At 40.1% G+C, this 23,942-nt stretch overlaps 1 protein-coding gene across 2 annotated transcripts; it reads right to left on the reverse strand.

Moving 5' to 3' along the window:
* Positions 1 to 84: 84 nt before the first annotated feature.
* Positions 85 to 23,182, reverse strand: pgfb (placental growth factor b). 2 transcript variants are annotated; one of them, XM_054797401.1, is made up of 7 exons: positions 22,755 to 23,182; positions 7,404 to 7,440; positions 3,453 to 3,649; positions 3,295 to 3,374; positions 1,067 to 1,096; positions 918 to 980; positions 85 to 839 (listed from the first exon to the last, which is right to left on the reverse strand). In XM_054797401.1, the coding sequence occupies exons 1-7, from the start codon at positions 22,815 to 22,817 to the stop codon at positions 818 to 820; spliced, it is 492 nt and encodes a 163-aa protein (XP_054653376.1). In that variant the 5' UTR covers positions 22,818 to 23,182; the 3' UTR covers positions 85 to 817. The 2 variants fall into 2 exon arrangements, with proteins under 2 accessions (XP_054653376.1, XP_054653375.1); XM_054797400.1 differs by having other exon boundaries at positions 3,453 to 3,661.
* Positions 23,183 to 23,942: the final 760 nt, after the last annotated feature.

Genomic DNA, 23,942 nt, shown 5'->3' on the forward strand with positions numbered 1-23,942 from the left:
ATCACAATTCACCACATAGCTGCTGAAGGTGCCTGAAAAAAGTGCAAAAGACTACAATTTGATAAATCACAGTTTATTTATTTATATAAAAATGATCTTGGGACATTGCTTTGGTTCATAAAAATCACTGATAAATACTTGTCATTTTTAGGACTGAACTAATGGTCCAGTCACAAAATCAGAACATTTTTAACTCTTGCACAAGGTTCTTTTAAAACTTTACTGTGTAGACTAAAAAGAAAATGCAATACTCTACTGTATCTCACCGTGCTGTGTAGTGCATGTCATCCAACAGTACTGACAATTGTTTTTTCCATCCAGACACTAGAGGGAGACATTTCACTTCAATTATGAGGGAAGGCAGGGTTTTTTTGTTGCTGTTGCTGAAAGAAACAACCTTTTGGTCCCTTTTTATTCTGCTGTTTCTGTCAATAAATACAGATGTTAAACATGAGTAAGAATCTTTAATACCAAAGAAATGTACCAATTACCATACCCGATACAGTGATAGTAACTAGTGTAATCAGTCTGTTTGGGCCTACATTGCACTTGGCTCCCAGATGTGTGTCCATTGTGTCAGCCGTGTAACAACAGACTTTCCACCAATTAAAACACATTTTCTGTTGAACCTTGTCATCACAAACACTGCGCTCATCACCAGACGGGCGTGTCTTCACAACAACCCAGCCGTTTGGAGTCTCTGGCTGCATACTCGGTATTGAAAGAAGAGCGAAAAGAGACTCTTGACGCTGTCACTGGGCTGGAAATAAATAAATAGTGAGCCGCACTGCAACAGGGCTTTGGCTGGCTGCTGCAGTTACCTTCGAGGGATCTGGCACCTGAACGAGACAAAACATATAAGAAGTCTTTACTGGTGCTTGGCCTTCTGAATCATTTTCACTACGATGGGCTTTCACCTGTCACAGTCTTTCATTTTTTGTTTCTCCTTTCTCCGCCGTCCTTTCCCTCTTTGCCTTTTTCTATAAGAAGCGCAAAGAAACACTATAATTAAACGCGCTACAATTAAAAACAAAAAAAGACTTTCGAACAATATTAGTGTAATTACCTTTCAATCTTGACAACAGGGTTTTTGACTCTGAGGAACAACATAAACATGAAGAAATGAAGATCAAGGCAAGCCATAACAGTATATGTTTTGATTGCCACACCTTCACAATGTGTTGCAGTGCAAGAGAAGAGCTGTATCCAAAAAATTCAAACAATGTGGTTCAATTCACAGTCAGAGAGGTGGTCATTTGCCAATGCGGTTACCGATATAGTGTTTGCAGCGGTGTACAATTGTGCTGTGGTATGCTGTGAGGTGTTCCAACTATTTTGGCACGCTGAAGCAGCTAAATAAAGTCACAAAATATTAGACACAGCTACAAGCACACCAATAACCATACTGTTAATGCAGAATGTTTGCTACAGCTCTTGTAATGGATCACATTAGATTGTATAGGTGTACCTAATGTTATGGTCAATGGTCAATGAGTGCATATATATATATATATATATATATATATATATATATATACATACATATATACAGTATATATATATATATATATATATATATATATATATATATATATATATATACATATAAATATACATATACAGTATGTCACAAAAGTGAGTACACCCTTCACATTTCTGCAAATATTTTATTATATCTTTTCATGGGACACCACTGAAGAAATGAAACTTTGCTACAATGTAAAGTAGTCAGTGTACAGCTTGTATAACAGTGTAAATTTACTGTTCCCTTCAAAATAACTCAATACACAGACCTTAATGTCTAAACTGCAGGCAACAAAAGTGAATACACCCCAAGTGAAAATGTCCAAATTGGGCCAAAAGTGTCAATATTTTGTGTGGCCACCATTATTTTCCAGCACTGCCTTAACCCTCTTGGGCATGGAGTTCACCAGAGCTTCACAGGTTGCCACTGGAATCCTCTTCCACTCCTCCATGACGACATCACGGAGCTGGTGGATGTTAGAGACCTTGTGCTCCTTCACCTTCAGTTTGAGGATGCCCCACAGATGCTCAATAGGATTTAGGTCCGGAGACATGCTTGGCCAGTCCATCACATTCACCCTTAACTTCTTTAGCAAAGCAGTGGTTGTCTTGGAGGTGTGTTTGGGGTCGTTGTCATGTTGGAATACTGCCCTGCGGCCCAGTTTCCGAAGGGAGGGGATCATGCTCTGCTTCAGGATGTCACAGTACATGTTGGCATTCATGGTTCCCTCAATGAACTGTAGCTCCCCAGTGCCGGCAGCACTCATGCAGCCCCAGACCATGACACTCCCACCACCATGTTTGACTGTAGGTAAAACACACTTGTCTTTGTACTCCTCACCTGGTTTCCGCCACACACGCTTGACACCATCTGAACCAAATAAGTTTATCTTGGTCTCATCAGACCACAGGACATGGTTCCAGTAATCCATGTCTTTAGTCTGCTTATCTTCAGCAAACTGTTTGCGGGCTTTCTTATGCATCATCTTTAGAAGAGGCTTCTTTCTGGGATGACAGCCATGCAGACCAATTTGATGCAGAGTGCGACGTATGGTCTGAGCACTGATAGGTTGACCACCCATCCCTTCAACCTCTGCAGCAATGCTGGCAGCACTCAGGCGTCTATTTTCCAAAGACAACCTCTGGATATGACGCTGGGCACGTGCACTCAACTTCTTTGGTCGACCATGGCGAGGCCTGTTCTGAGTGGAACCTGTGATGTTAAACCGCTGTATGGTCTTGGCCACCGTGCTGCTGCTCAGTTTCAGAGTGTTGGCAATCTTCTTATAGCCTAAGCCATCTTCGTGTAGCGCAACAATTTTTTTTTTCAGATCCTCAGAGAGTTCTTTGCCATGAGGTGCCATGTTAAACTTCCAGTGACCAGTATGAGAGAGTGTGAGAGTGATAAAACCAAATTTAACACACCTGCTCCCCATTCACACCTGAGACCTTGTAACACTAATGGGTCACATGACACTGGGGAAAGAAAATGGCTAATTGGGCCCAATTTGGACATTTTCACTTAGGGGTGTATTCACTTTTGTTGCCTGCAGTTTAGACATTAAGGTCTGTGTATTGAGTTATTTTGAGGGGACAGTAAATTTACACTGTTATACAAGCTGTACACGGACTACTTTACATTGTAGCAAAGTTTCATTTCTTCAGTGGTGTCCCATGAAAAGATATAATAAAATATTTGCAGAGATGTGAGGGGTGTACTCACTTTTGTGACATACTTATATACACTGTATGATGTTGTTTTTTTCTTACCTACATTCACATGTCTGATGCTCCACAAAGGTCATTTCAACATATTCCTCTCCAAGCTCTGCTGGCCTGATTTTCAACAGCTGAAGAAAAAAAGAGTGGGGATTAGCGATATGCAAGATGTCAATTACACAATCTGTGCCTAGCTATATTTCATATACCTGCATTGTCACATTAGTGGTGAGGGTGGGGTGGCACTCAAGCTTCTCGTCCCCACAGCAGCCCGCACACCTCACCAGAGGCACGCAGGCGGGGCTGTAGATGTGCTCCACCTCTGACGGGTACTCCTGCACCACCTCCACCAGCTTCTCAATGGTTCGACACAGGCTTCGAGCCCACACCTCTTGGAACAGCAACACTGTGGGCATGGCTTGAACAATTACAGCAAGCAATGTTAATATTCATGGCCACATTCACACATACTGTATCACAGACAATTTGCAGTCATTGTGCTGTATACTGTATGTCAATCAATCAATGTAAACTGTTGCTGACCTTTTTATTTCTTTAAATACTAGTGCATTTATTTATTCAACTGCTGAGAGTACCGGATGTTTATTAGAAGTCGAGTAGGGTGTTTATTGTACAATGCAATTTAGATCAACATTATATAACCTGGTATATTTTGTATAATTTTTATTCAGAAAATAATGATACTTATATGCAAAAAAATAAATACAACACATCTATTACTGTATATATATATATATATAGATATATATTCCTCAGTATATATTCCCTCCTATATATACATCCATCCATTCTATGCAGCTTGTCCTGTGCTGAAACCTCCTATACATACATAAATACAAAAAATATGGGATTGTATTATAGCAAACATAATAAATGGATACATATTATTAAGTATCAGTATTATATTTACATTATTGCAGCTGTGTGTTGTGATAATTTACAGGAAATCTCAGCGTGGGTGAAACTGGACAGAATAAATAAATAATGAATTAAAAGAAAGCCTTAAAACTGTTTATATACTGTGCCGTTAGATGTCATAGTCATGTCTTTTTCCTTTCCTATTGCCTTTGTTTATTTTTTCTAGATTGCAAAGCACCGGGTAATTAATTGAGCCATGACAGCTATTACAGTGTTGGCCAGTGTTTGCACAGTTATGGTATACAGTGTTAAAAGCATTGCATGCATGCATTTCAGGTTTCTTATTGTATTTTAAACCACTATGTGGACTAGGAAGCAGTTTACAGTCATGTACAGTAAGATTTCCTGTGGGATTAAAGTGCGCAAAAGCATCCTAGTTGCCTGATCACCGCGGAGAGAGGAACAGGGACAAGTATGGTTGACCAAACACAGAAGCAAGAAAAACAAACACAAAAAACATAGCCATGAACGGAGCCCCGCCGGAGCCGAGCTGCCCCGCGGGCACCTCTGGGACTGACGTGACATCTGAGGTCAAAAAATGGAGCTTGACAACACAACAGCTGTTTATAAAAGACAGACGTGGTGGAAGGAAAAAGCTGGGCAAGCATCGTCAACTTTAAAGTTGGACAGTGTGAAAGCAAGCCACAAAATGTCAATGCAATGCCGTCTTTGGACTCTGTGTCCTCTCATTTTCGCATGTTCTCTCAGCACTCACAATCATGCGAGCTGTGGTCATATGAAGAGAGTGCGATACGAGGAAAGGTTCTGAGCTTACTCACGAGCTGCAACACCACTTACTACAACTAAGTCACATGATTAAACCATGTTCTGTATGCTTGTACATTTTACTCTATGATTGGATTCATTTATATGATCAGCATCAGGCTAGTTGCCACATCAACACTCAGTGGACACTTCATTAGGTACACCTCCACAATGTAAGAGATCAGTGTGGCCGAGGGTCATTTGCAGCCTACAGTTCCTTTTTTTGTTGGCTGATGGCATATTTAAAAAAATAAACCCATTAATAACAGCCTGCATCAGAACATTACCAAGGAATGATTAGGGCTACACTCCAAACAATTAAAAAGTTACAGGAATAAAAGTTATGTCAAAACTTGATTTGGATATTCAACAATGTAAATACATCTGCAAATAAAACAACTTAAAAAAACAGCAGTGTGCCATCTACAATTAGAATTGCTTTTACTTGTGTCACAATACTGTTTAGGCTACCATTGGTTGCTGTCTGCAGTGTCCTCCTTCGCTAGTTCCTGGGCGGAGCCACACCATGCTGCTTGCTGCATACCTGCCTGGCTTTTGCAATTAGGCCTTCATATATCCACTCTGCCGCACGGTGGCCTAGTGGTTCGCACGTTGGCCACAGGAGACCGGGAAGACCTGGGTTCGAATCTCCGTCGGGCATCTCTGTGTAGAGTTTGCATGTTCTCCGGGTGCTCCGGTTTCCTCCCACATTCCAAAAACATGCAGGTTAGGTTAATTGGTGTCCATAGATGTGAATGTGAGTGTCACATACTGTATATGTCTATATGTGCCCTGCGATTGGCTGGCGACCAGTCCAGGGTGTGCCCCGCCTCTCGCCCCAAGTCAGCTGGGATAGGCTCCAGCATACCCGCGACATTGAAGATGGATGGATGGATATCCACTCTGACGCTGGACTGTCTTCTTGTGCCTGTGCCATTCCTTCTCTTTGCCTTTGCAATTTTTACAGCTAGTCTTGCTATGTTAATGCTTTTGCTTGATTTTTGTGTGTGTAGCTTTGCCTGTTTTTGATCGAACTTTGAAGTTTTGTGTTCTTGCCTTTTCATCTCCTACCCTTAGTGCACTTTTTGTTGATCAATCTTTTGCAATTTTGTACCTTCGTGTCTGTCTGGTTTGGGGTCCACATTACATTACTGTGCTGCCTTGTGACAAATTGACTTAAAAAAATCATATTAGCAATATTTTTTTATTTTTATTGTAGTTATTTATTACTTTTAAAAAAAGTAATCAATTGTCTCCTATTAAATTTGACTTTGTACCAAAAACAAACAAAAATATCACTGATGTTATATTTATTAAGTATTTGGATAATTACACATTTTATTATATAAAATTCTAGATGAATAAAAATGAGTAAAATATATTGGCCTACTTCTGGAGGGTACTGTATTTGGGGTCAAGATAAGTATTCATGCAAAACAGGCCCCACCGAAACATTTTCACACCAAGGGGGCTTTTTGTCTTGTCACTCACACACCCTCGTGACCTGGAGACATGCACCCATGACAAAGAGGCCAACTGAAAAAAGCGCCACAAAGGTTGTTAGCAAGTTAGTAAACAACAGAGGAATTATGATGCTAATTTAAAGATAATAGCGATCAATGAAGCAGAGTCCTCAAAGAACTGTTGAGCGTGTAAGAAACATGATATACCGTTTCTTTTATTTCTTTTATTGCAATCCAACAATTTTTATGACTGATATTGACAACATCATTAAAAAAAATTTCCCCTTATGGATGTTGGAAAAGAGGGGTTGTCTTATATTCAAAGTTGTCTTATATCTGGGTCAATGCAATATGACAATCAAAGGGATAGTTCGGATTTTTTGACATGAAGTTGTTTGACATCCACATCAGCAGCGGACTACATTAACAGCGACGTACCCCTCACTTGGTCTCCTAAGTCCAGTTGTGGTCGGATTTTGGTGATGAACAACGTAGTTCCGCTTAGTTGCTGGGGACATTTAAGTAAAGAGTTTGGCTTCTCCAAACAATGTGCATTCAAAAGAGTCATACATTTGCATCACAAAAATGCCATGAAATGAGATGAACACACTTCTTTATGTATGTGTTCCACAGTGGAAGAAGATGCGAGTGTGGTCATCACATCCACATGAATGCACAGGCGACAGTGCGCAGGGATACGGGGAGGGACACATACAACGCCCGACGTTTTGTGAGGTCAGATTTTTTGGAGAAGGCATTTTTGTGATGCAAATCTTTTGAACGCATATTGTTTTTAGAAGCCAAACTCTTTACTTAAATGTCCCCAGTAACGAAGTGGAACAACATTCTTCATCACCAAAATCCAACCAGAACTGGACTTAGGAGACCAAGTGGGGGGTAATTCGTTATTGGACTACACTGCTGATGGGGATGTCATACAACTTCATGTCAAAACATCCGAACTATCCCTTTAAAACAAGCCAAAATACTCACCATTGGTAGTGCTGTTGATGCCTGGTGTGGGCAGACTCTGTGAAACAGAATAAATATTGTCATAAATGAATAAATGAAGTAAAGCTGTCATGCAATTTCCCCCCTCTAGCAAAAACATTGCTCGTTGTGTCCAACTGTTTAGGTTCACAAGCAGCTCCCTGTGGTGTAAGACTGTGCTAATATTAATTATTTATTTTTCCTTTCCATTGTTCCCCCCACTCATTTATGTTCCCAGTATCATACAATAAACAATTTGCATTTTTCATTTGCTTGGGAAAACACAGATCTCCCGCCTGACGCCATCCCGGGAAGATACTGTAAATCTCTGTTGGATAAAATATACTCTTTCTGGATGGGCCAACCTGCTTTCATTATTACTTTTCTGTTTGCTCGATGTTCAAAGTGCACACTAACGCATTATAAGTGAGTTACATAACATCAACCAGACAGACAATACATTTCCCCGATGATGGCAATAAAGACAGCTGCTTTTTACACCATCTGTCCAAGATGCATCCTCTTCCTGTTATGAAGCAAAATGAGTCGGAGGATAGCGTTTTTCAGCGTTGTGCATTTTCCTCAAACAATGTGGTTAAAGAGGAATGTCCCGCTGTCCTTCACATGACAGGGGCTCCCACTGAACTGCTGACAGTGTCTTGTACTGGTGTCAACGAGATGGCTAGCAGGCAGGTCTGTTTATCTACGACTGATCTGTGACAGACGCTTTGTTAGGAGCTAGACAAGAGTTTCCAGGCAACCACTTAGCCTCACTACTCCCCGTGTTGAAAAAGCAGTTCATGTTTGCTCACCAGAGTGGCGTTCACCCATCCCGAGGCTGCAGAGTCACAGTTCACCTTCCGTTATTGTTAAAAGCCATATCCACTCTGCAGTGCCAGTCTGATAACTTCAATCCTTTTCCAGGGTTAATTAGCATATGATCTGCTCACGCTTATCCCAAGCTTTCCGTGTGCTTTGGGTGAGAATTCTCCACATCACAAGGGCTTTTTGGCTGTTGCGAACGTGGCGAGGTGGGGAGGATTTTCTGACCTGAGTCATGGGTTAAGGCTCGACATGACGGCGAAACATCTTTGGCACCTTCTGTAACTGACAGCAGAGGAGCTGGCGGATTAAAAAGGGTTGCACGATGTTCACTTAGATGTTGCCGCTTCCTTTTAAGAGCACTCACTTTATTTCTCTGACTAACTGGGAGTGGGAGGTCATTTGGGAGAAGTTCATGAGTAAAAACTAAACACTTTATGACTTTCTTGGATCATTCCACTGTGAGACTCCTCAAGGAGTTTGTCGGGGAGGTCCCAACACTAATCGTGGCTATTTCCATGCAATGGTCTAAAATATTCCACTCTCTTACCTTTAAAATGAATCATCTGTTTTAAAGGCTATGACTGGGTTTATTCATATGTACAACAATACAATAGCAAATACTCTGATGCAGTGGTTCTCAAATGAGGGTATGAATACCCCTGGGTGTACTTGAAAACATTCCAAAACATTTTTTGAGATTTAAAACTATTACAGTAATCCCTCGTTTATTGCCGTGATAAGTGGATTTATGCCAAGTAGGATTACTTATTTATAAATGGAATATTTTCATAGTTAGAGCATAGAAAACCTGTTTACGGGTTTACTTTATCTAAATAATTTTTTTTTTTTACATTATTAGAGCCCTCCACATAAATTAGCACACCATGGTCACGTTTACACTCATATTACCCAATATAGTAGACAAAATCAGAGAAAATAAGCCATTTAGGAGATAAATAATACTCATGCTTGTGTGCGTCGTGTCTGGATGTGTGGTGGACAGGAAGTGACGTCAGGGGTTCCGAGTTGAGTTTGAGTAGATTACGTCAAAAACAGTAGCCCATGTTACTGCTATTATTATTGTTATTATTGTGTCTGTTTTACTGTGACAAATGTACAAACATATGACAATAAAACTCTCTTGAATCTCTTGTATCTTGAATCTCTTGAATCTCTCTTGAATAATTCAAACTGCAACTGCAATAAAAACCTTCTGTTTTGGCAATCAAGTCAAGTCAAGTCAAGTTTGGCGGTCAAGTGTGGTGGTTGTGTGCCTCACCAAACATTACAGTAACATTACTGACATCTAGTGACCAGTGTAGAATACGACACAGCGTCTCGTCTGAGAATGCATCTTCTGAATGTCTTCTATTTGTATTTTAGTTCACTTAGTCATTCTTATGCTTGAAAACGCTTAATTTAGGAAAAAAATATATAAAAAATTTGCTTAAAAATGCACAATTTTGACTAATAGGCTGCATTCAACCACAAAATATGATTTATTAGTTAATATATTTTGGAAAAACTAGTATTTGATTTTTCAAATTTAACCCCTTACAAAGATATGAACAGCACTTCATTTTAATGTATTATATTTATTATATATAATACATAAAAATAATACATAAATATAACATATTTATTGTAACTGAGTGTGAAAGAATTTTAACAAAAATCTAGGAAAAAACGGTATTAAAATAAGTTTATAAATTAAATTTTGAAGTTGGCTATAATCCTTAATGAGAGTGCTTTTGGGTGATCATTATTTCATGTGCACATTTTTTTTTTAAATTAAGTTCATTTATTTTACAATTTATGTTATATGTATTTTTTATATTCAAATGTAGGGCCCTTTGATTTCCGTGTTAAAGATCAATAAAAAGGCAATCTACTGTTAAATACGGAACCTCACTGAAATGGACAAAATGGGAATGAAATGCTGTCCCCGTGTCAATGTGAGAAGAAGGAACATTTGTGTGAGGAAGTATTTTCCCGGCGGACTGCTCAATAGTGGTAGAATCTCATCGCAATCCCCCTGACTAACCCGCCCCCTCCTGAACTAACATGGAGAACTGAAACAGTTGGCGTAAAAACTTGGAAACTTCTGTTTTTAGACTATTCGCTACGGTCATTATGCACTTGAACAAAGAAAATGATAGTGTTTTTCTCTATTTGTAGTTAAATGTGTCATTTAGTGCGCTGTGTTTCACTGATTCATGTTCATTTCCTGTGAATGTCACTGATAGAGGGGTCTCTTTCGCCATGTGTGACCAGATCATGGATTTTAGACTTTTATAATAAGAGAGAGAGAGTCATTTGAGGTTGCTGCTACCTAAATTTGACATATTTTTGGTCATTAAGATTGTTAAGAACCAGGAAAACATTTACTAACTGTCTTGACTTTCACAACCAATGTGTCTCACGTTGTCAGCGTCACATGAAATCACCTAAAAAGGAGAGTTTATTTGATAAAAACTCAAATAAAGCATATAAAAAGAAATCTGTCATATCATAGTATGTATGTACAGTATATTAGGGCTGTCAAATGATAGAAATTTGTAATTAGATTAATCACAGTATTCAAATGAATTAATCATGATTAATCGCCATTTGCAACTATGGCTGAAATATGCCCATTTTGACTGCATGTTATTGAAAGAAAGATAAATGTCAGGACAGGATTATATACAGTATATTTGTATGTATTAACAGCTCCAAATTAAGTCACAATTTCAATCAAGCTAAACGATAGCACACATGTCTGAAAATCCATGTAGCTACCATTAAAGACAATTTTCCATATGGAAAAGAAATAGAAAGAATGTATTAAAAAATGTAAACTTTCAGTCACCTTCAGTTTATGCTTCATATATTGTTCATCATATAAGGCCTGTATGATTTACTCCTGAAAGCGGCCACTTTAGCATTTTTTCCATACAAGATAATAAAATACATTTCATAAGAATAATGTGAAAACAATGTATGTGGTGTATGAGGTAATCACATGTCAACGTACAGTACTTTCCATAAGAGTATGGTATTGGCAATGAGGAAGTGTTGTTCAGATGACGAAGGGACTGGAGACGTGTTTTTGAGTTGGACATACGCGTTGGAATTGCACTGCTTTTGATGTGTTCATGTTAAGGACAGAATAAAGTTAGGAAAGAGCATCAGACTCTGTTGACTCTGTGGCGTCTTGCCATGATGCACATGCATTAATGACGCTACATTTTTAAACGGAATTAATGACATAAATTAGTTACAGCCTGTAACGAGCTATTTTTGACATCATATGCAGTATATATATATATACACAGTAGTACCTCGCATAACGTAAACCTCCTTTTACGTAAATTCCACTGAACTAAAGAATTTATGTAAAGTTTTTGCATCGTATTACGTAAGAAATTCCATATAACGTAAAGCGTCTTTTTTTTTTCAATCAACTTAATTAATGCCTTACAAATTGCACAGTGCATCAAACCATGGGCATTAAAAAATAACAGTTGGATAACAAAAACACATAAAATAAATCACACAGAAATCGAGATTAAAGAAATAAAAACGTAACAGAAAACTGATAAATAAATAAAAAAAGATAATAATAATAATAAGAAGAAGAATTAAAGTAAGATACACCAGGGGACATGAGCAATGAAAATTAAATTGAATTAAGGATATTGAAGTGGGAGCACAGATTTATAGTCTTGATTGCTTTCTTGTTATTAGCAGAGGATATTGACTTGAAGTACAGCTTCAGTTCTTCCATGAAAACATAAAAAAGGGGTTTCACTTTGGCAAATTTAAAGTTGGTGCAAGTTTTTTAAATTTAATTTATTTTTTTTTTAAGTCAGTGCAAGTTCAGACTAACAGAGTACTGTACACTTGGTGACGCCTTTCAGTTTTATTCATTTACAGTAATCTTATTTATTACCTTATTTTATATTGGAATGTTACTCTACTATGTCTATGCTAACGTTTTCTTATACTTATATTTTCCCACCATATTTGGTGGACTTTGAATATTTTTAAGGGCCAAAGGGGTGAGTTTGGGAAGATCTTGGAACGGATTAGGCTATTTACATGTATTTTACGCTTCGTATAACATAAAAACCCTATAACATAAACATTCTCGGAACGGATTATTTACGTTGTAGGGGCGTCTACTGTATATATATATATATATATATATATATATATATATATATATAGTTTTAGAACACCCCAGTTTTTCCAGTTATTTATTGAAATTGAAGTTGTTCAAGTTATGCTGTCGCTAACAATACCGATCATCCGTGAGTGAAATCTGCCGATGCCGATACTGAAACCACCAATCACATGTGAAAATGTTTATATGTACGATTGGCTGTAAGGGGTCACCAACATTTTTTGTGAGAGCTACTTTTACAAAATGAAAATGGCCAAGAGCTACTCATTTTTGCAACACTTATTTTCATAGCTTGTTTCAACCCAAACAAAGCGCATTTAACAAAATGCTGGTATACATAACTCACATTTTGTTTTTCAGAATGTATCTCTTTCTAGTGTTCTCACATTGTTAATTGAAAACGTGAATGAAGGCTGAAGCAGGCTTGCAGGCGCCTAATGTGGTCGTGGCAGGTTCACTGGGGGGCGCCCCGGGCCATATGATATTAAAGGGGAACCATAAAATTCAGACAAAAACATATTTGACCCAATTTTTCAAACTCACTGTGGCTGATCGGCGTCTATCTCTTCAGATGTGCTTCTCAGACTTTATATTCGCAGGCAGCTCCACTACAGCAGGTTGGTTTGCAGAGTGAGAGTTAATCACATGACACAAGAGCAGACATCTCTACAAAGTTACAGCACAAAAAGATAAACCACAGAGGCCCATTACTCTCCACTCCCACACTGCTGAATGACGACATCTCTAACCTTCTTGCTTAATTCATTTTTAGCAGAAGTCATGTCAAGTCATTTACATACTTGAGAATTTAGGCATGTGTGTTTCAGGATAAAACACCTTCATTTGCATAAGCAAGGGAAGAAATGTCATGGGCAAAAGTACTGCTAATAATAAAACCACTGACTTCATCATCTACTGACTACATCACCACTGTCTCCCTCCCTCTGTAACTGGGTGTTTAACTTTCTCACAGGCAGACCCCAGTCAGTCAGAGTCCACAACCGCACATCCAGCTCAAGAATTGTGAGCACTGGGACCCCACAGGGGTGTGTGCTGAGTCCACTCCTCTACACGCTCTTCACCTACGATTGCGTGGCCTCCCAGAACAACACCAGCATCATTAAATTTGCGGATGACACTACAGTCATCGGACTGATCACTGGTGGTGTTGAAACATCATACAGAAGAGAGGTGGCGGACCTCATAGCTTGGTGTCGTGATAACAATCTCCTTCTCAATACAGATAAGACTAAAGAGATGATCATCGACCCAAGAACAAGGGAAAAGGAGCCACATAGACCCCTGTTTATTGATGAGACTGAGGTGGAGAGGGTGAAAACCTTCAAGTTCCTTGGCACACACATCAGCGAGGACCTCACCTGGTCTCACAACACCCAACAAATTCTGAAGAAGTCCCAAAGGAGACTGTACTTCCTGAGAAGACTGAGGAAATTTGGCATGTCCACCACAATCCTGAGTTGCTTCTACAGATGCACCATCGAAAGTGTCCTTACCGCCTCCATCACTGTTTGGTACGGTAACTGTACAACACGTGATAGGAAGGCACTCCAGCGGGTGATCAAGACCTCACAGAACATTGTTGGGGCAGCCCTCCCCTCACTGCAAGACATTTATACATCTAGAGTCCTACGCAGAACACACAACCTCATCAAGGACAGCACACATCCACAACACTCATTATTCACACTCCTACCGTCAGGCAGACGCTACAGGAGTTTGAAGTCCAGGACCACAAGGCTGGCAAACAGCTTTTACCCACAGGCCATCAGGCTTCTCAATGAAGCACTCAGACACGCCACACGCAACACACACTCATAGCACTTTATTTATTTATTTATTTATTTGTATTATTTACTTGCATTAATGTCTCTTCTGTTGTTGTTGCTTAATTTCTTGGTATTTATGTATATGTGTTTATGTTTCTTATGTTCTTATTCTTTCTTGTGTTTTTCTTTCTTTTCCTTGGGAGAATGAACAGAATAAGATTTTCATTGCATGGTATAACTGCTGTTTTACCATGCACATGACAATAAAACTCTCTTGAATCTTGAATCTTGAATCTACAGTATATCACCAGCCAGCAGATCCAAGTAACGAAAGGTAGTTGCTGATGACTCAAGATTCAACATTCTAGAGTCTTTATTGTCAATTCACCATACATCAAGGACACACAGAGAATCGAAATTATGTTATTTCCTGCCACAGTGCAATTAAATTAAACAGTATAAAGAGGGAGTATGAAAATACAAAAGAAGGTGTATGAGTCTACTGTATGATTGTGAGATCAAGTTCCTTCTATTTAGTCACAGTGGTGGGCGGTACTTTTCGAACCTTGGCCGTCAGTGCAGACTTAAGCGACCTCTTCACAGAACCACTATCACATCACAATTATGCAAACCATCAATCATATACAAAAATACAATACAACAATGCATGGCATTGCAGAATTGGTGATGAATGCCGTTATTACGAAAGCAACAAACCATTTGACCCTTTATCTTTGAATAATTCGCCTCTAAAGAACTCCAAACTCCAAACCTCTACACTACATCATCATCTGGAGCAGTTCAGAATCAATACTTATCTAATAACGTGACAAAAATATGAATTCATTTTCTCTGTCGCTTGTCTTCACTAGGGTGGCGCTGGTATGTTGGGGGCTATCCTAGCTGACTTCGGGCGAGAGGCGGGGTGCACCCTAGACTAGCCAATTGCAGAGCACATATAGACAAACAACCATTCACACTGAAGCTCGCACTTTCTGGAATGTGGGAGGAAGCCGGAGAACTCGGAGAAAACCCAAGCTTGCATGAGGAGACCATGTAAATTCCACACAGAGATGCCCAAGTAAATACAAACCCAGACCTTCCCGATCTCCTAACTGTGGCCAACATGCTAACCACTAGCCCACCATGCAGCCTAGTGAACTCCCCACCCACCCAAACAAAACCCCAGACAAAATGAAATAAAATACCTCACACTTACCACTCACTCGCAAGCACTGGTCTGGAAGACTACCATTGTGGCGAACAGATCCTTTCCCGGACTGACTTACATATTAAATATATTTACAGTGGTGTGAAAAAGTGCACCTGAAAGTCTGTCTGAAATCTGATTGGTTAAAAAAAAAAACAGCCCGATTACTAATAGTTTAAGTGACATCGGGCCAGCACACCTGATTCTGAAGGTACTCGGCAGATTACATTGATATGGCAACACATACAAGCAGAAATCTGTTATGTTTCGCAGGACAGGAGCGAGTGCTTCCTGTACTGTACCTTTATTTTGGCGAGCTGTACTTCCTGCATGGTGGCGGATACAGCCGCTTCACGCCTGGTGGCCGCACAGCTGCGGCCAATTCCCATTAGCGGCGGTTAAAAGGCCAGCGCCGTCGTACGTGCGGCGCTGGTTCATTGCCATTGTTACCCGTGCGCCTCGTTTTGTAGTCAGTGCTGTCACCTGAGGACTTAACTTACCTGGACCATCTGCACCCTTTACCACAGAGCCTTTTTCTCTGTCGCCTTTTGTTTTTGCATACTGGGGGTCAAACACTCGACAGCCTCTACCGTTCGTGACAAAATCTGGACTACAAGCTCTAACACACATACACGTACATGTACTGGAAACACTGCAGCCAAGTGATACGCTGCAAAATAAAGACTGTTGAGAGTACATTCATTTCATTCTAACCTTCAGTTCAGCTATTTATTTTTGGATCGAAGTTTTTGCAATGAAGGCCAGTGATGCACCGCTAAAAAAAAGGCCGGGGAGTGCTGTGTTCTGGTGTCATAACACGTCAGACCACACAGGACCTGAAGCAGTAAAGCAGAACAAGCGAACACAAACAAAGAGACGGTTAGATGTGAGTGGGAAACAGAGCTACAGGCCACCCCACCGCACTCATCCTCCTTATCCATCAAGAACCAGATGCCCCATGATCGACACCATGACGGTGTCTCACAGGAGCTGCAGGCCACTGACTGTATCTATCCAGCACTCACTGGTAAAGGACAGCTGTTTGTGTTGTGTATACACCCGCAATGTCAGCAGCACCATTACAGGTCTGACAGTAACCAGGTGGTTCTCAGGGGTGGTCGATGCGTCATGCCTTGTGACCGCACCATAGCAGCAAACTCGAACAGAGCGTATGCTAGATCTACCCCAATTCATCAAGTTATCAAAGTCAACAGAAGCTTTCAAATCCACATGTTGTCATCATTAAAAACGGAATGGCACATTTAGAGAAACGCACAATTTCGAAATCAATGCAATACTTGACTAAAAACAAACATGACCCTATGATTTGTGTAATTGTATTAAACACAGTTCATTCTGGAGGACAGTCAACCTTTGATTCATTCAGATTTCCCAACAACTTTTCCCATAGAACATGATGAAAATCAAGATAATCTGTTCCAGGATCAATCAATAATCATCCCAGAACCTTTGCTAGCTAAATGCATTGTTTGCCACACAAGTGTAAAAAGAAGTTAACCAATGTCAAATGTAAAAACAACAATACACTCTTTCTTCTTTCAGGCAGCAAGTGACGACTCATAAGATTGAGCTGGACAAAAGATTTGGGACACCATGAAGACAAGAGTATTACTTGCGTATACTTCTGTTCTTCCTTTAACACTCCTTGTTGTGATTTGTCATTTTGTTGAAATATGCGTTAAAAACATCCACAAAAAGCCAAAGAGAAGCAAAAAACAGGTGCTGTTAAAGGTGCTATCCCTCCTTGGTTCCAAATTACACTTTTTTCACCCAGACCACCACCACGGGCTAACATATGTGACTAACAGCTTGAGATCGTACAAAAAATGTCTTTATTTCTCACAATCACGAATTAAACTGAATGAGATTTGTTGTTCGGCCCAAAAAGAGGGAGTGGCGCTATTGGCTGTCACCCACTCAAGGCTCATGCACAAGCACATGCCCACAGTGTGTGTGTGCACATACAGATACAGGCAGGCTCCGAGACGCTATCTACAATTCGCAGTCATAGTTGAAAAATCACATAAGAGAAAGCAGCCAAAAAAGACTAAAGGTCATTTTAATACTGAAATTGAGGACAAGTGACAAAAAGAGAGGTAAAGTCTGTACAAATTATTTAGATAAACACATTTCCCTCAGTATAAGCCCATTAATTCATGTGCAAATGTCTTGACCAAAGCACACACGATACACACACACCATCATGCACACACACACACACACACACACACACACACACAAGGCAGGTCTTAAGATAAGGCCGAGCGGTGGTAATTGTGGTCTCCATTACAGTAAACGCTGCTCTCTCTGTGTAAACCACAGTAAATTACATCCAGATGGAAGATTAAAGTCTGCTGAGTAGACGGCTGCCCCGAGCGTAACCGCTCCATCTTCTCTGCTGGAGGAAGTAGAAATCCATATTTCCTGATTGCGACTGTCCCCAGGGCCGGGACATTACAACTGGAGAGGAATACCACAACATTGCCACTCCTTTCAGCTTGTGGGTCACTGTGCAGAAATGTCAGCCGGATGAGCGTAACAGGAAAACAAGGCACTGACAAAGATGTAACGTTTATGCAGATGTTTAGAAAGCTGCTGCCAAAGAAACTGCACTACAACTTGTGGAAATGTGATGTCATATGATGACAAGAATAAGGAAAAACGCGACATCTGTACAAACACAGACACATGCGCATGTTGCACAGATGGTTCTACTCAAGTATTGTTTTGTTCCTGGTGGAAAGGAAGCACCTGTGCGAGCAATGCTACAGCTAGGAGAGCCTGTCCTTGCTATACAAAAATATATGCTTTGTAATTACATTTTTATGTCAACATGCCCAACATATGGCAAACTGGCAAGTATTTTTTTTCACAGCAAGTCAATTGCATCAATGGTTTTGTCTTAGGTTTTGTGCCAAATGCCCTTCCTGGCGCACCCGTGGCCAGGAAGTGAACCCATGCCCTCTGCCATTAAAAGCAGACGTGTGTACCATTACACCACCAGGTATTAAACTGGCGAGTACACACAGTATACTGTTTGACTGTCATAGGCTAATTCCAAAGAGTGATTTCAAAGATGACTTTGCTTATAATGCTTGCTTACAAAGGCCAACGCTTGCTTACAATGTGCACAATATCACACCCTTGATTCATAATGCAAGCAGATCAGTGATTGTGACTTTGATTGTGTTTGTGAAACACTATCAAATTTGCACCTGCAGACTTACTGTGCAAATAACAAAAAGGCATGCCGGTGGCTTTGTTATACAAGGGGGGTAAATGAGCAGGAGGGAAGCATTTTTTTGGACAAATCTTTTGCAGACTGCAACAGGATTTAACCTCAGATAGTGTTGGATTATAGCATGTGGCTTATATGCAAGTGCCACTCATAGTCAGGAACGGGAAAGCAAAGAGAGTGTCAAGGCAGACAAAATAAAAGCTGGATGGTAGTTATTTCATGACCCCCATTTACCTGTAGTGACAAGGTGACTGGGAAGTGATGATTCTAGAAATGTTTTCACAGTGATCAAGGCAGTTCAAGGCAGTTCTGTTGCATAACTTTACTGTACACATACTCTCCCAATGGAAATGCTATAAACAGCAAAGCCCATAACAAATAATTTCTGATTCATTGTGTCACGTCATAGCAAAAAATATATTCAAACTACAGAAGCACTCGGAGAGCGCAGACCTCCGCCAAGCGTCATAGTTCCCCCCATATTGTGATATACGCCAATATATTAATCCTACATTTTTTAGACCAGTCTTTGATATTTTGTAGAACCTGTTGGAAACATGTCTTGTATTTTTTTTTCCACATGCTCTGATCCTTTTTTGTAGAGTTGTATGCACAAATGCCGAAAATGGTCCTATCTTCTAATGTTAAGAAAATGTAAAGAATCATTTAAAAAATTCCTAGATCCAGACGGTGATCCGGATCACCCCCCAACATAATTTCATTAGTTCTTCTATATCCCATTTCCAACAAGTCCTGAAAATTTCATCCAAATTCATTCAGAACCTTTCAAGTCATTTTGAACACGAACAAACAGACAAACAGATTATCAGTTGTTATTGCGCATTGCGCTGTGCTCAGCGCAGGTAAAAATATACAAATATTATTCACCCATCAGTAGAAGTTGTTTTGTCATGTCAACATGTCATGTCATGTTTGTCTGGCCTCTTGTTGCTTGGCAGAGTTCATAGGGCTCAGCCATAACTGCCCCGCAAGTCAATGGAAAAAAACTGGCATATGCGAGTCACGTCTTGCAACGTCTGCTGCTCTGTTTTAACGATAAAAGACATATTGCAAAGAAGGGAAACTTACAAACCATATTTGTGATATAATGCCACTGTATACAGTACACAAAATAAATCTCCTTTTCAGTATACTTTTGACTAGAAAGAACTTTATTGATCCCCTGGATGTGTGCACTCAGGGAAATTAAGGACACACCTATTTGTCTTTGGGCAAGCATTTTCAAGCATAAAAATGTTCTAACTCAAATACAAATGCAGTTTAAGGCAATAGAAGACATTAATGAACTGTAGTCTACACTGGCCACTAGGTGTCACTAGTAACACACACCAGACTTTATCAGCAACCACAGACTTTTATTTCATTTTATATTATTTTAAATTGATTTATCTCACAACAGGAACAATAATAACATAGTAATAACAATAATAATAGTCGTCATCATCATCATAATAACACGAGTTACTGTTGTGGCCGTACTAATACTCAACTCCGAATCCCCGCCGTCGTTTCCTGCCCACACATTCAGAAGACATTTATTGAAACACACACGAGCACAAGTCTTATTTATGTCTTAAATGGCTTATTTTCTCTGATGATATCTACTATACTGGGTAATATGAGTGTAAAGGTGACTATAGGGGTGTTATTTCATGTCTAGAGGGCTCTAATAATGGTAAAAATTTTATTTAGAAACTCATAAAGAGGTTTTCTACGCTATAATAAAAATATTCTGTTTATTAACATTGAATACTACTTTGCTGAAATTCATTTATCGCGGTTGAGTCTGGAACCAATTAACTGCGATAAAAAAAGGGATTACTTTACTTAAAAAAATAAATAAATTTGGCGCTACCTGTTCGCCCTCGCTCATGAACGCATTATTATGGGACTGTCTATGTAGCATGACATTCCAACTCCGTAGAGTAAATGGCATCGTAACTCTTCTTAACACGCCTGACTTGGTCGTACGTACTATAATGCATCTGTGCATCAATACAGTGAGATATTAGCTGTACAATGCCGTGTACGTTGTCTTTAACGTCAGCACACACTTACATGGAGCCCAGGAAACATCATGAATGTTTTTTTAATCGGCCGTGCGTGTTATAAGGCTCACGCACGTCTGCCACTGCTCAAAAGGAAACAAACACGCGGATGTCTAGAAGTTTACGTTCTGTTGTTAAACACTAAGTCAGAGAAAATCTCCACTCTAGCCAGAGTTTTGCATCATGGCCAATTATGCGAATTAGCTGAAGACGCCACATAGCGCCCCTCTCAACCCAGTACCACAGACAGATCGCAATTCTGTGGGAAACACTGAAGATGCTAATGCAACTGAATGTTGCTACAACTGATACATTTAATTCGTGCCATTTTTCACTCAACACCGAATATGCTAATGAAACTAAAGCCGAATGTTGCTATCACTGATATGGTGGCATTTTCCAATACTACACCCTCAACTTTCACCAAATAAAGTTAACCTCTATCTCATGATAACAGTGACTGATTATGGCGGTTATGCATGCGATACACTATATCACACGTTTCACATTATCACACACAAGCAGGACAGACATTCCCTCTTCAGCCAAGAAGCACCAGAGGATGGTGTGGCAGTCACGTTCATATCTGACTTCTGTGAAATAGCCTGATGTGGTCTCGGAGCTGCATAATAAACACCCTATCAGTGAGATCATAGAAGTAGGATGTTGAATCAGTTTATAGTTGCTGTCAATCATTTTAGTGAAGGGGGCGGGGGGCATTAATCCACTACATTCTGAGGGACCTGGATTTTGTCACTTGTGCTTTGACTACAAGCAGGCCATGAGCTGATTATCAGGATTAGTAGAAATGTGCTGATTCCAGTCCCTCGTTTGCTCTCAGGCCAAGCTGCTGCTGTGTCTCTGGTTGGAGAGGTGACTTTGAAGACAATAAGTCTTTAAATGGAGCCTTTTGACAGACTACTTACTTTTGGCTCAGTTCTGCTCTGATACATTGACTGACTAAGACAAAAAATGCCTTGAGGAGGAAGATACCAATTTAGCTATAATCCACTGTAACTTAACCTTGATGTGACTGCTCGAAAGGTCAATTAAATTAGCTTCCACACTGGCAGAGAGGTGTGTTTTAGGGATGCTAAAACACAACAGGTGTGCAGGTGATAAGTGGGAAAACTGCAGGTGCAAATAATAACATAAAAAAAATGTACCATAAAAACAGGCGAAAAAAAAGAACATTATACAGTATATATTCAAAGACAAAGCTTTGTATTATTATTGTTAGAGTGAACATTTAAGCCTTTTCGTTTTACATTGTGCTTATTTGTTCTATTTTTGCTTTTTTTTGTGTGTTTTATTTTTGTGCCGAGGACCAATCAAAAACAACCGTGGGCTAAAAATGGCCCCCGGGCCACACTTTGGACACCACTTTCACCCTTTAGAACAGTGCTTCCCAGCCTTTTTGTCACACCATTAGTACCCCCTCACTCATGCGTGTTGACAATTCTCCAAAAGTAGAATGTAACACAACTGTTATGATTTAGGTTATTGTCTCCCTGGGGGAACTAGTTGTAGTACACACGTTCCATTTTATCATCTGGCTTCATATGAAATGACTGAGAATATTAACTTATCATCTCGGAAATTAGATGTTTCCACGTACCCACTGCAATTTGCTTGCGTACCACCAGGGGTACGCGTACCACCAGGGGTACACGTACCCCTGGTTGGGAATCTGTGCTTGAGAAGAAGGCAAGGGGCCATATTACAGGTAACAGTAAATTAGAGTAAAAATATGTGCACATGTTCAGTCAGTGGAGAAGAGCAATGATAACACAGTAATGACAAATTCTGTATATAATCCATATTATACTGATTTTGAGAAAAGAATTTCAAGTTTTTAAAAGTCTTGTAATTCGCTGTCATAATATTATTTTTTATGTATTTCTGTGATGTCAATGTGACGCTCTACAATTTAAAATAAGCGCACCATCCACTGTGGACGTCGATATTAAATGATTATTACAATTTTACAACGTTTGCATAGAGTAATTTCACAAATCAGAAAGTGTTGGTGTTACCTGTGCAGGTGAGAGCAGCAGATAAAGAGCCACAGCAGCCTCGACCACCAAGCCCAGTTTCATGTTGGGTTCCAAGCGATGATGGATCCACGTCAAAAGCAATCCCAAGAGGAAAAGACGGTGGACGGGAAAGTGATTCGAGTGGTCCCGGTGCAGTAAGACAAGAACCGTGACGTTAAGCAGATGCAGCGCGCAGCTTGACTCGTAATAATAATAATAAATAGAAGGTGTAGTGGCTATATAATGTTTTTAAACTTCACGTGAACAGAGCAGACCCGCACCGGGATTCGTCTTGACAAATTATAGTAATGACGAAAATAATACTAAAATAAAATCGTAGAAATAAGGACCGCAAAAATCAGCCTCCAAGTTTCAGTCCTGCCACATAAATACACACTTGTCTCTAATTGACCCTCACTACCTTTTTCACCAACTCAACACTTTTATCCCCTCCCCTTCCTGACCACCCCCACCTCCCCCGCTTTCTTCTGGCTCTTTTACTGCCCGCCAAGGCTCCACATGATGAACTATGAAATGGAAACATATCAGATGCTGTAGGTAGTGATCACGAGATTCTTTATTCCTGATCTCCAGACTACACAGCAGGTGATTTACGTAGGCTGAGTGCATGTGGAAGAGCACCGCGAGGAGGAGGGGCAGGTAAACATTTAGAGAGCCTCTTTGCTGACCCATGGCTCCAGGATGCGCAGTGATTTTGGGCTGCTGAGACAGAAAAAAAGTGGGGGAGATTCCATTACTGTTGACACATAGAGTTAATCTTCTCTGTTTGCAGAAACCTTGGAAGGAAAAGGATTCCTTGTGGGCTTCCATGCATTCCTTCAACGGGGCTGAATAGCTGTAGCTGCTTGTGTTATTGTACAGAGCACACTTTAAACATCTCACATCGTCAAAGCGGCCAGAGGAGCTGCAAGGAAAACAATCAGCACGCGAGGAAAGACATTCTCCTTAATTATGCTGTAGAGGTAGTCTTTTCCTAAATTGTACCCCAACAAGGCTGCTCACTGAATGGAACTGGCCTGTTTAGTTATTTTCCTTCTACAACCTAATTACACGCCTGAGGCCTTTAAAATGACTTGTCCTGAGAGCGACATGTGCATTGCAGAGGAGGAGGCCGTCAAAGAGTTATCCCTGCAGGCTGTGATGGTTCAGTGGGCAGAGACGCTCTAC

The sequence above is a fragment of the Dunckerocampus dactyliophorus genome, chromosome 13, assembly GCF_027744805.1.
Source record: "Dunckerocampus dactyliophorus isolate RoL2022-P2 chromosome 13, RoL_Ddac_1.1, whole genome shotgun sequence".
Lineage (NCBI taxonomy): Eukaryota > Metazoa > Chordata > Actinopteri > Syngnathiformes > Syngnathidae > Dunckerocampus > Dunckerocampus dactyliophorus.

Excerpts from the sequence above, each read along its gene's own strand:
- pgfb (XM_054797400.1), bottom strand. The coding sequence starts at position 22,817 with ATGAAACTGGGCTTGGTGGTCGAGGCTGCTGTGGCTCTTTATCTGCTG. Across the intron at positions 3,375-3,452 it reads CCACTAATGTGACAATGCAG|CTGTTGAAAATCAGGCCAGC; the intron begins GTATATGAAATA and ends TTTTTTCTTCAG. Across the intron at positions 981-1,066 it reads CCTGTTGTCAAGATTGAAAG|AAAAAGGCAAAGAGGGAAAG; the intron begins GTAATTACACTA and ends CGCTTCTTATAG.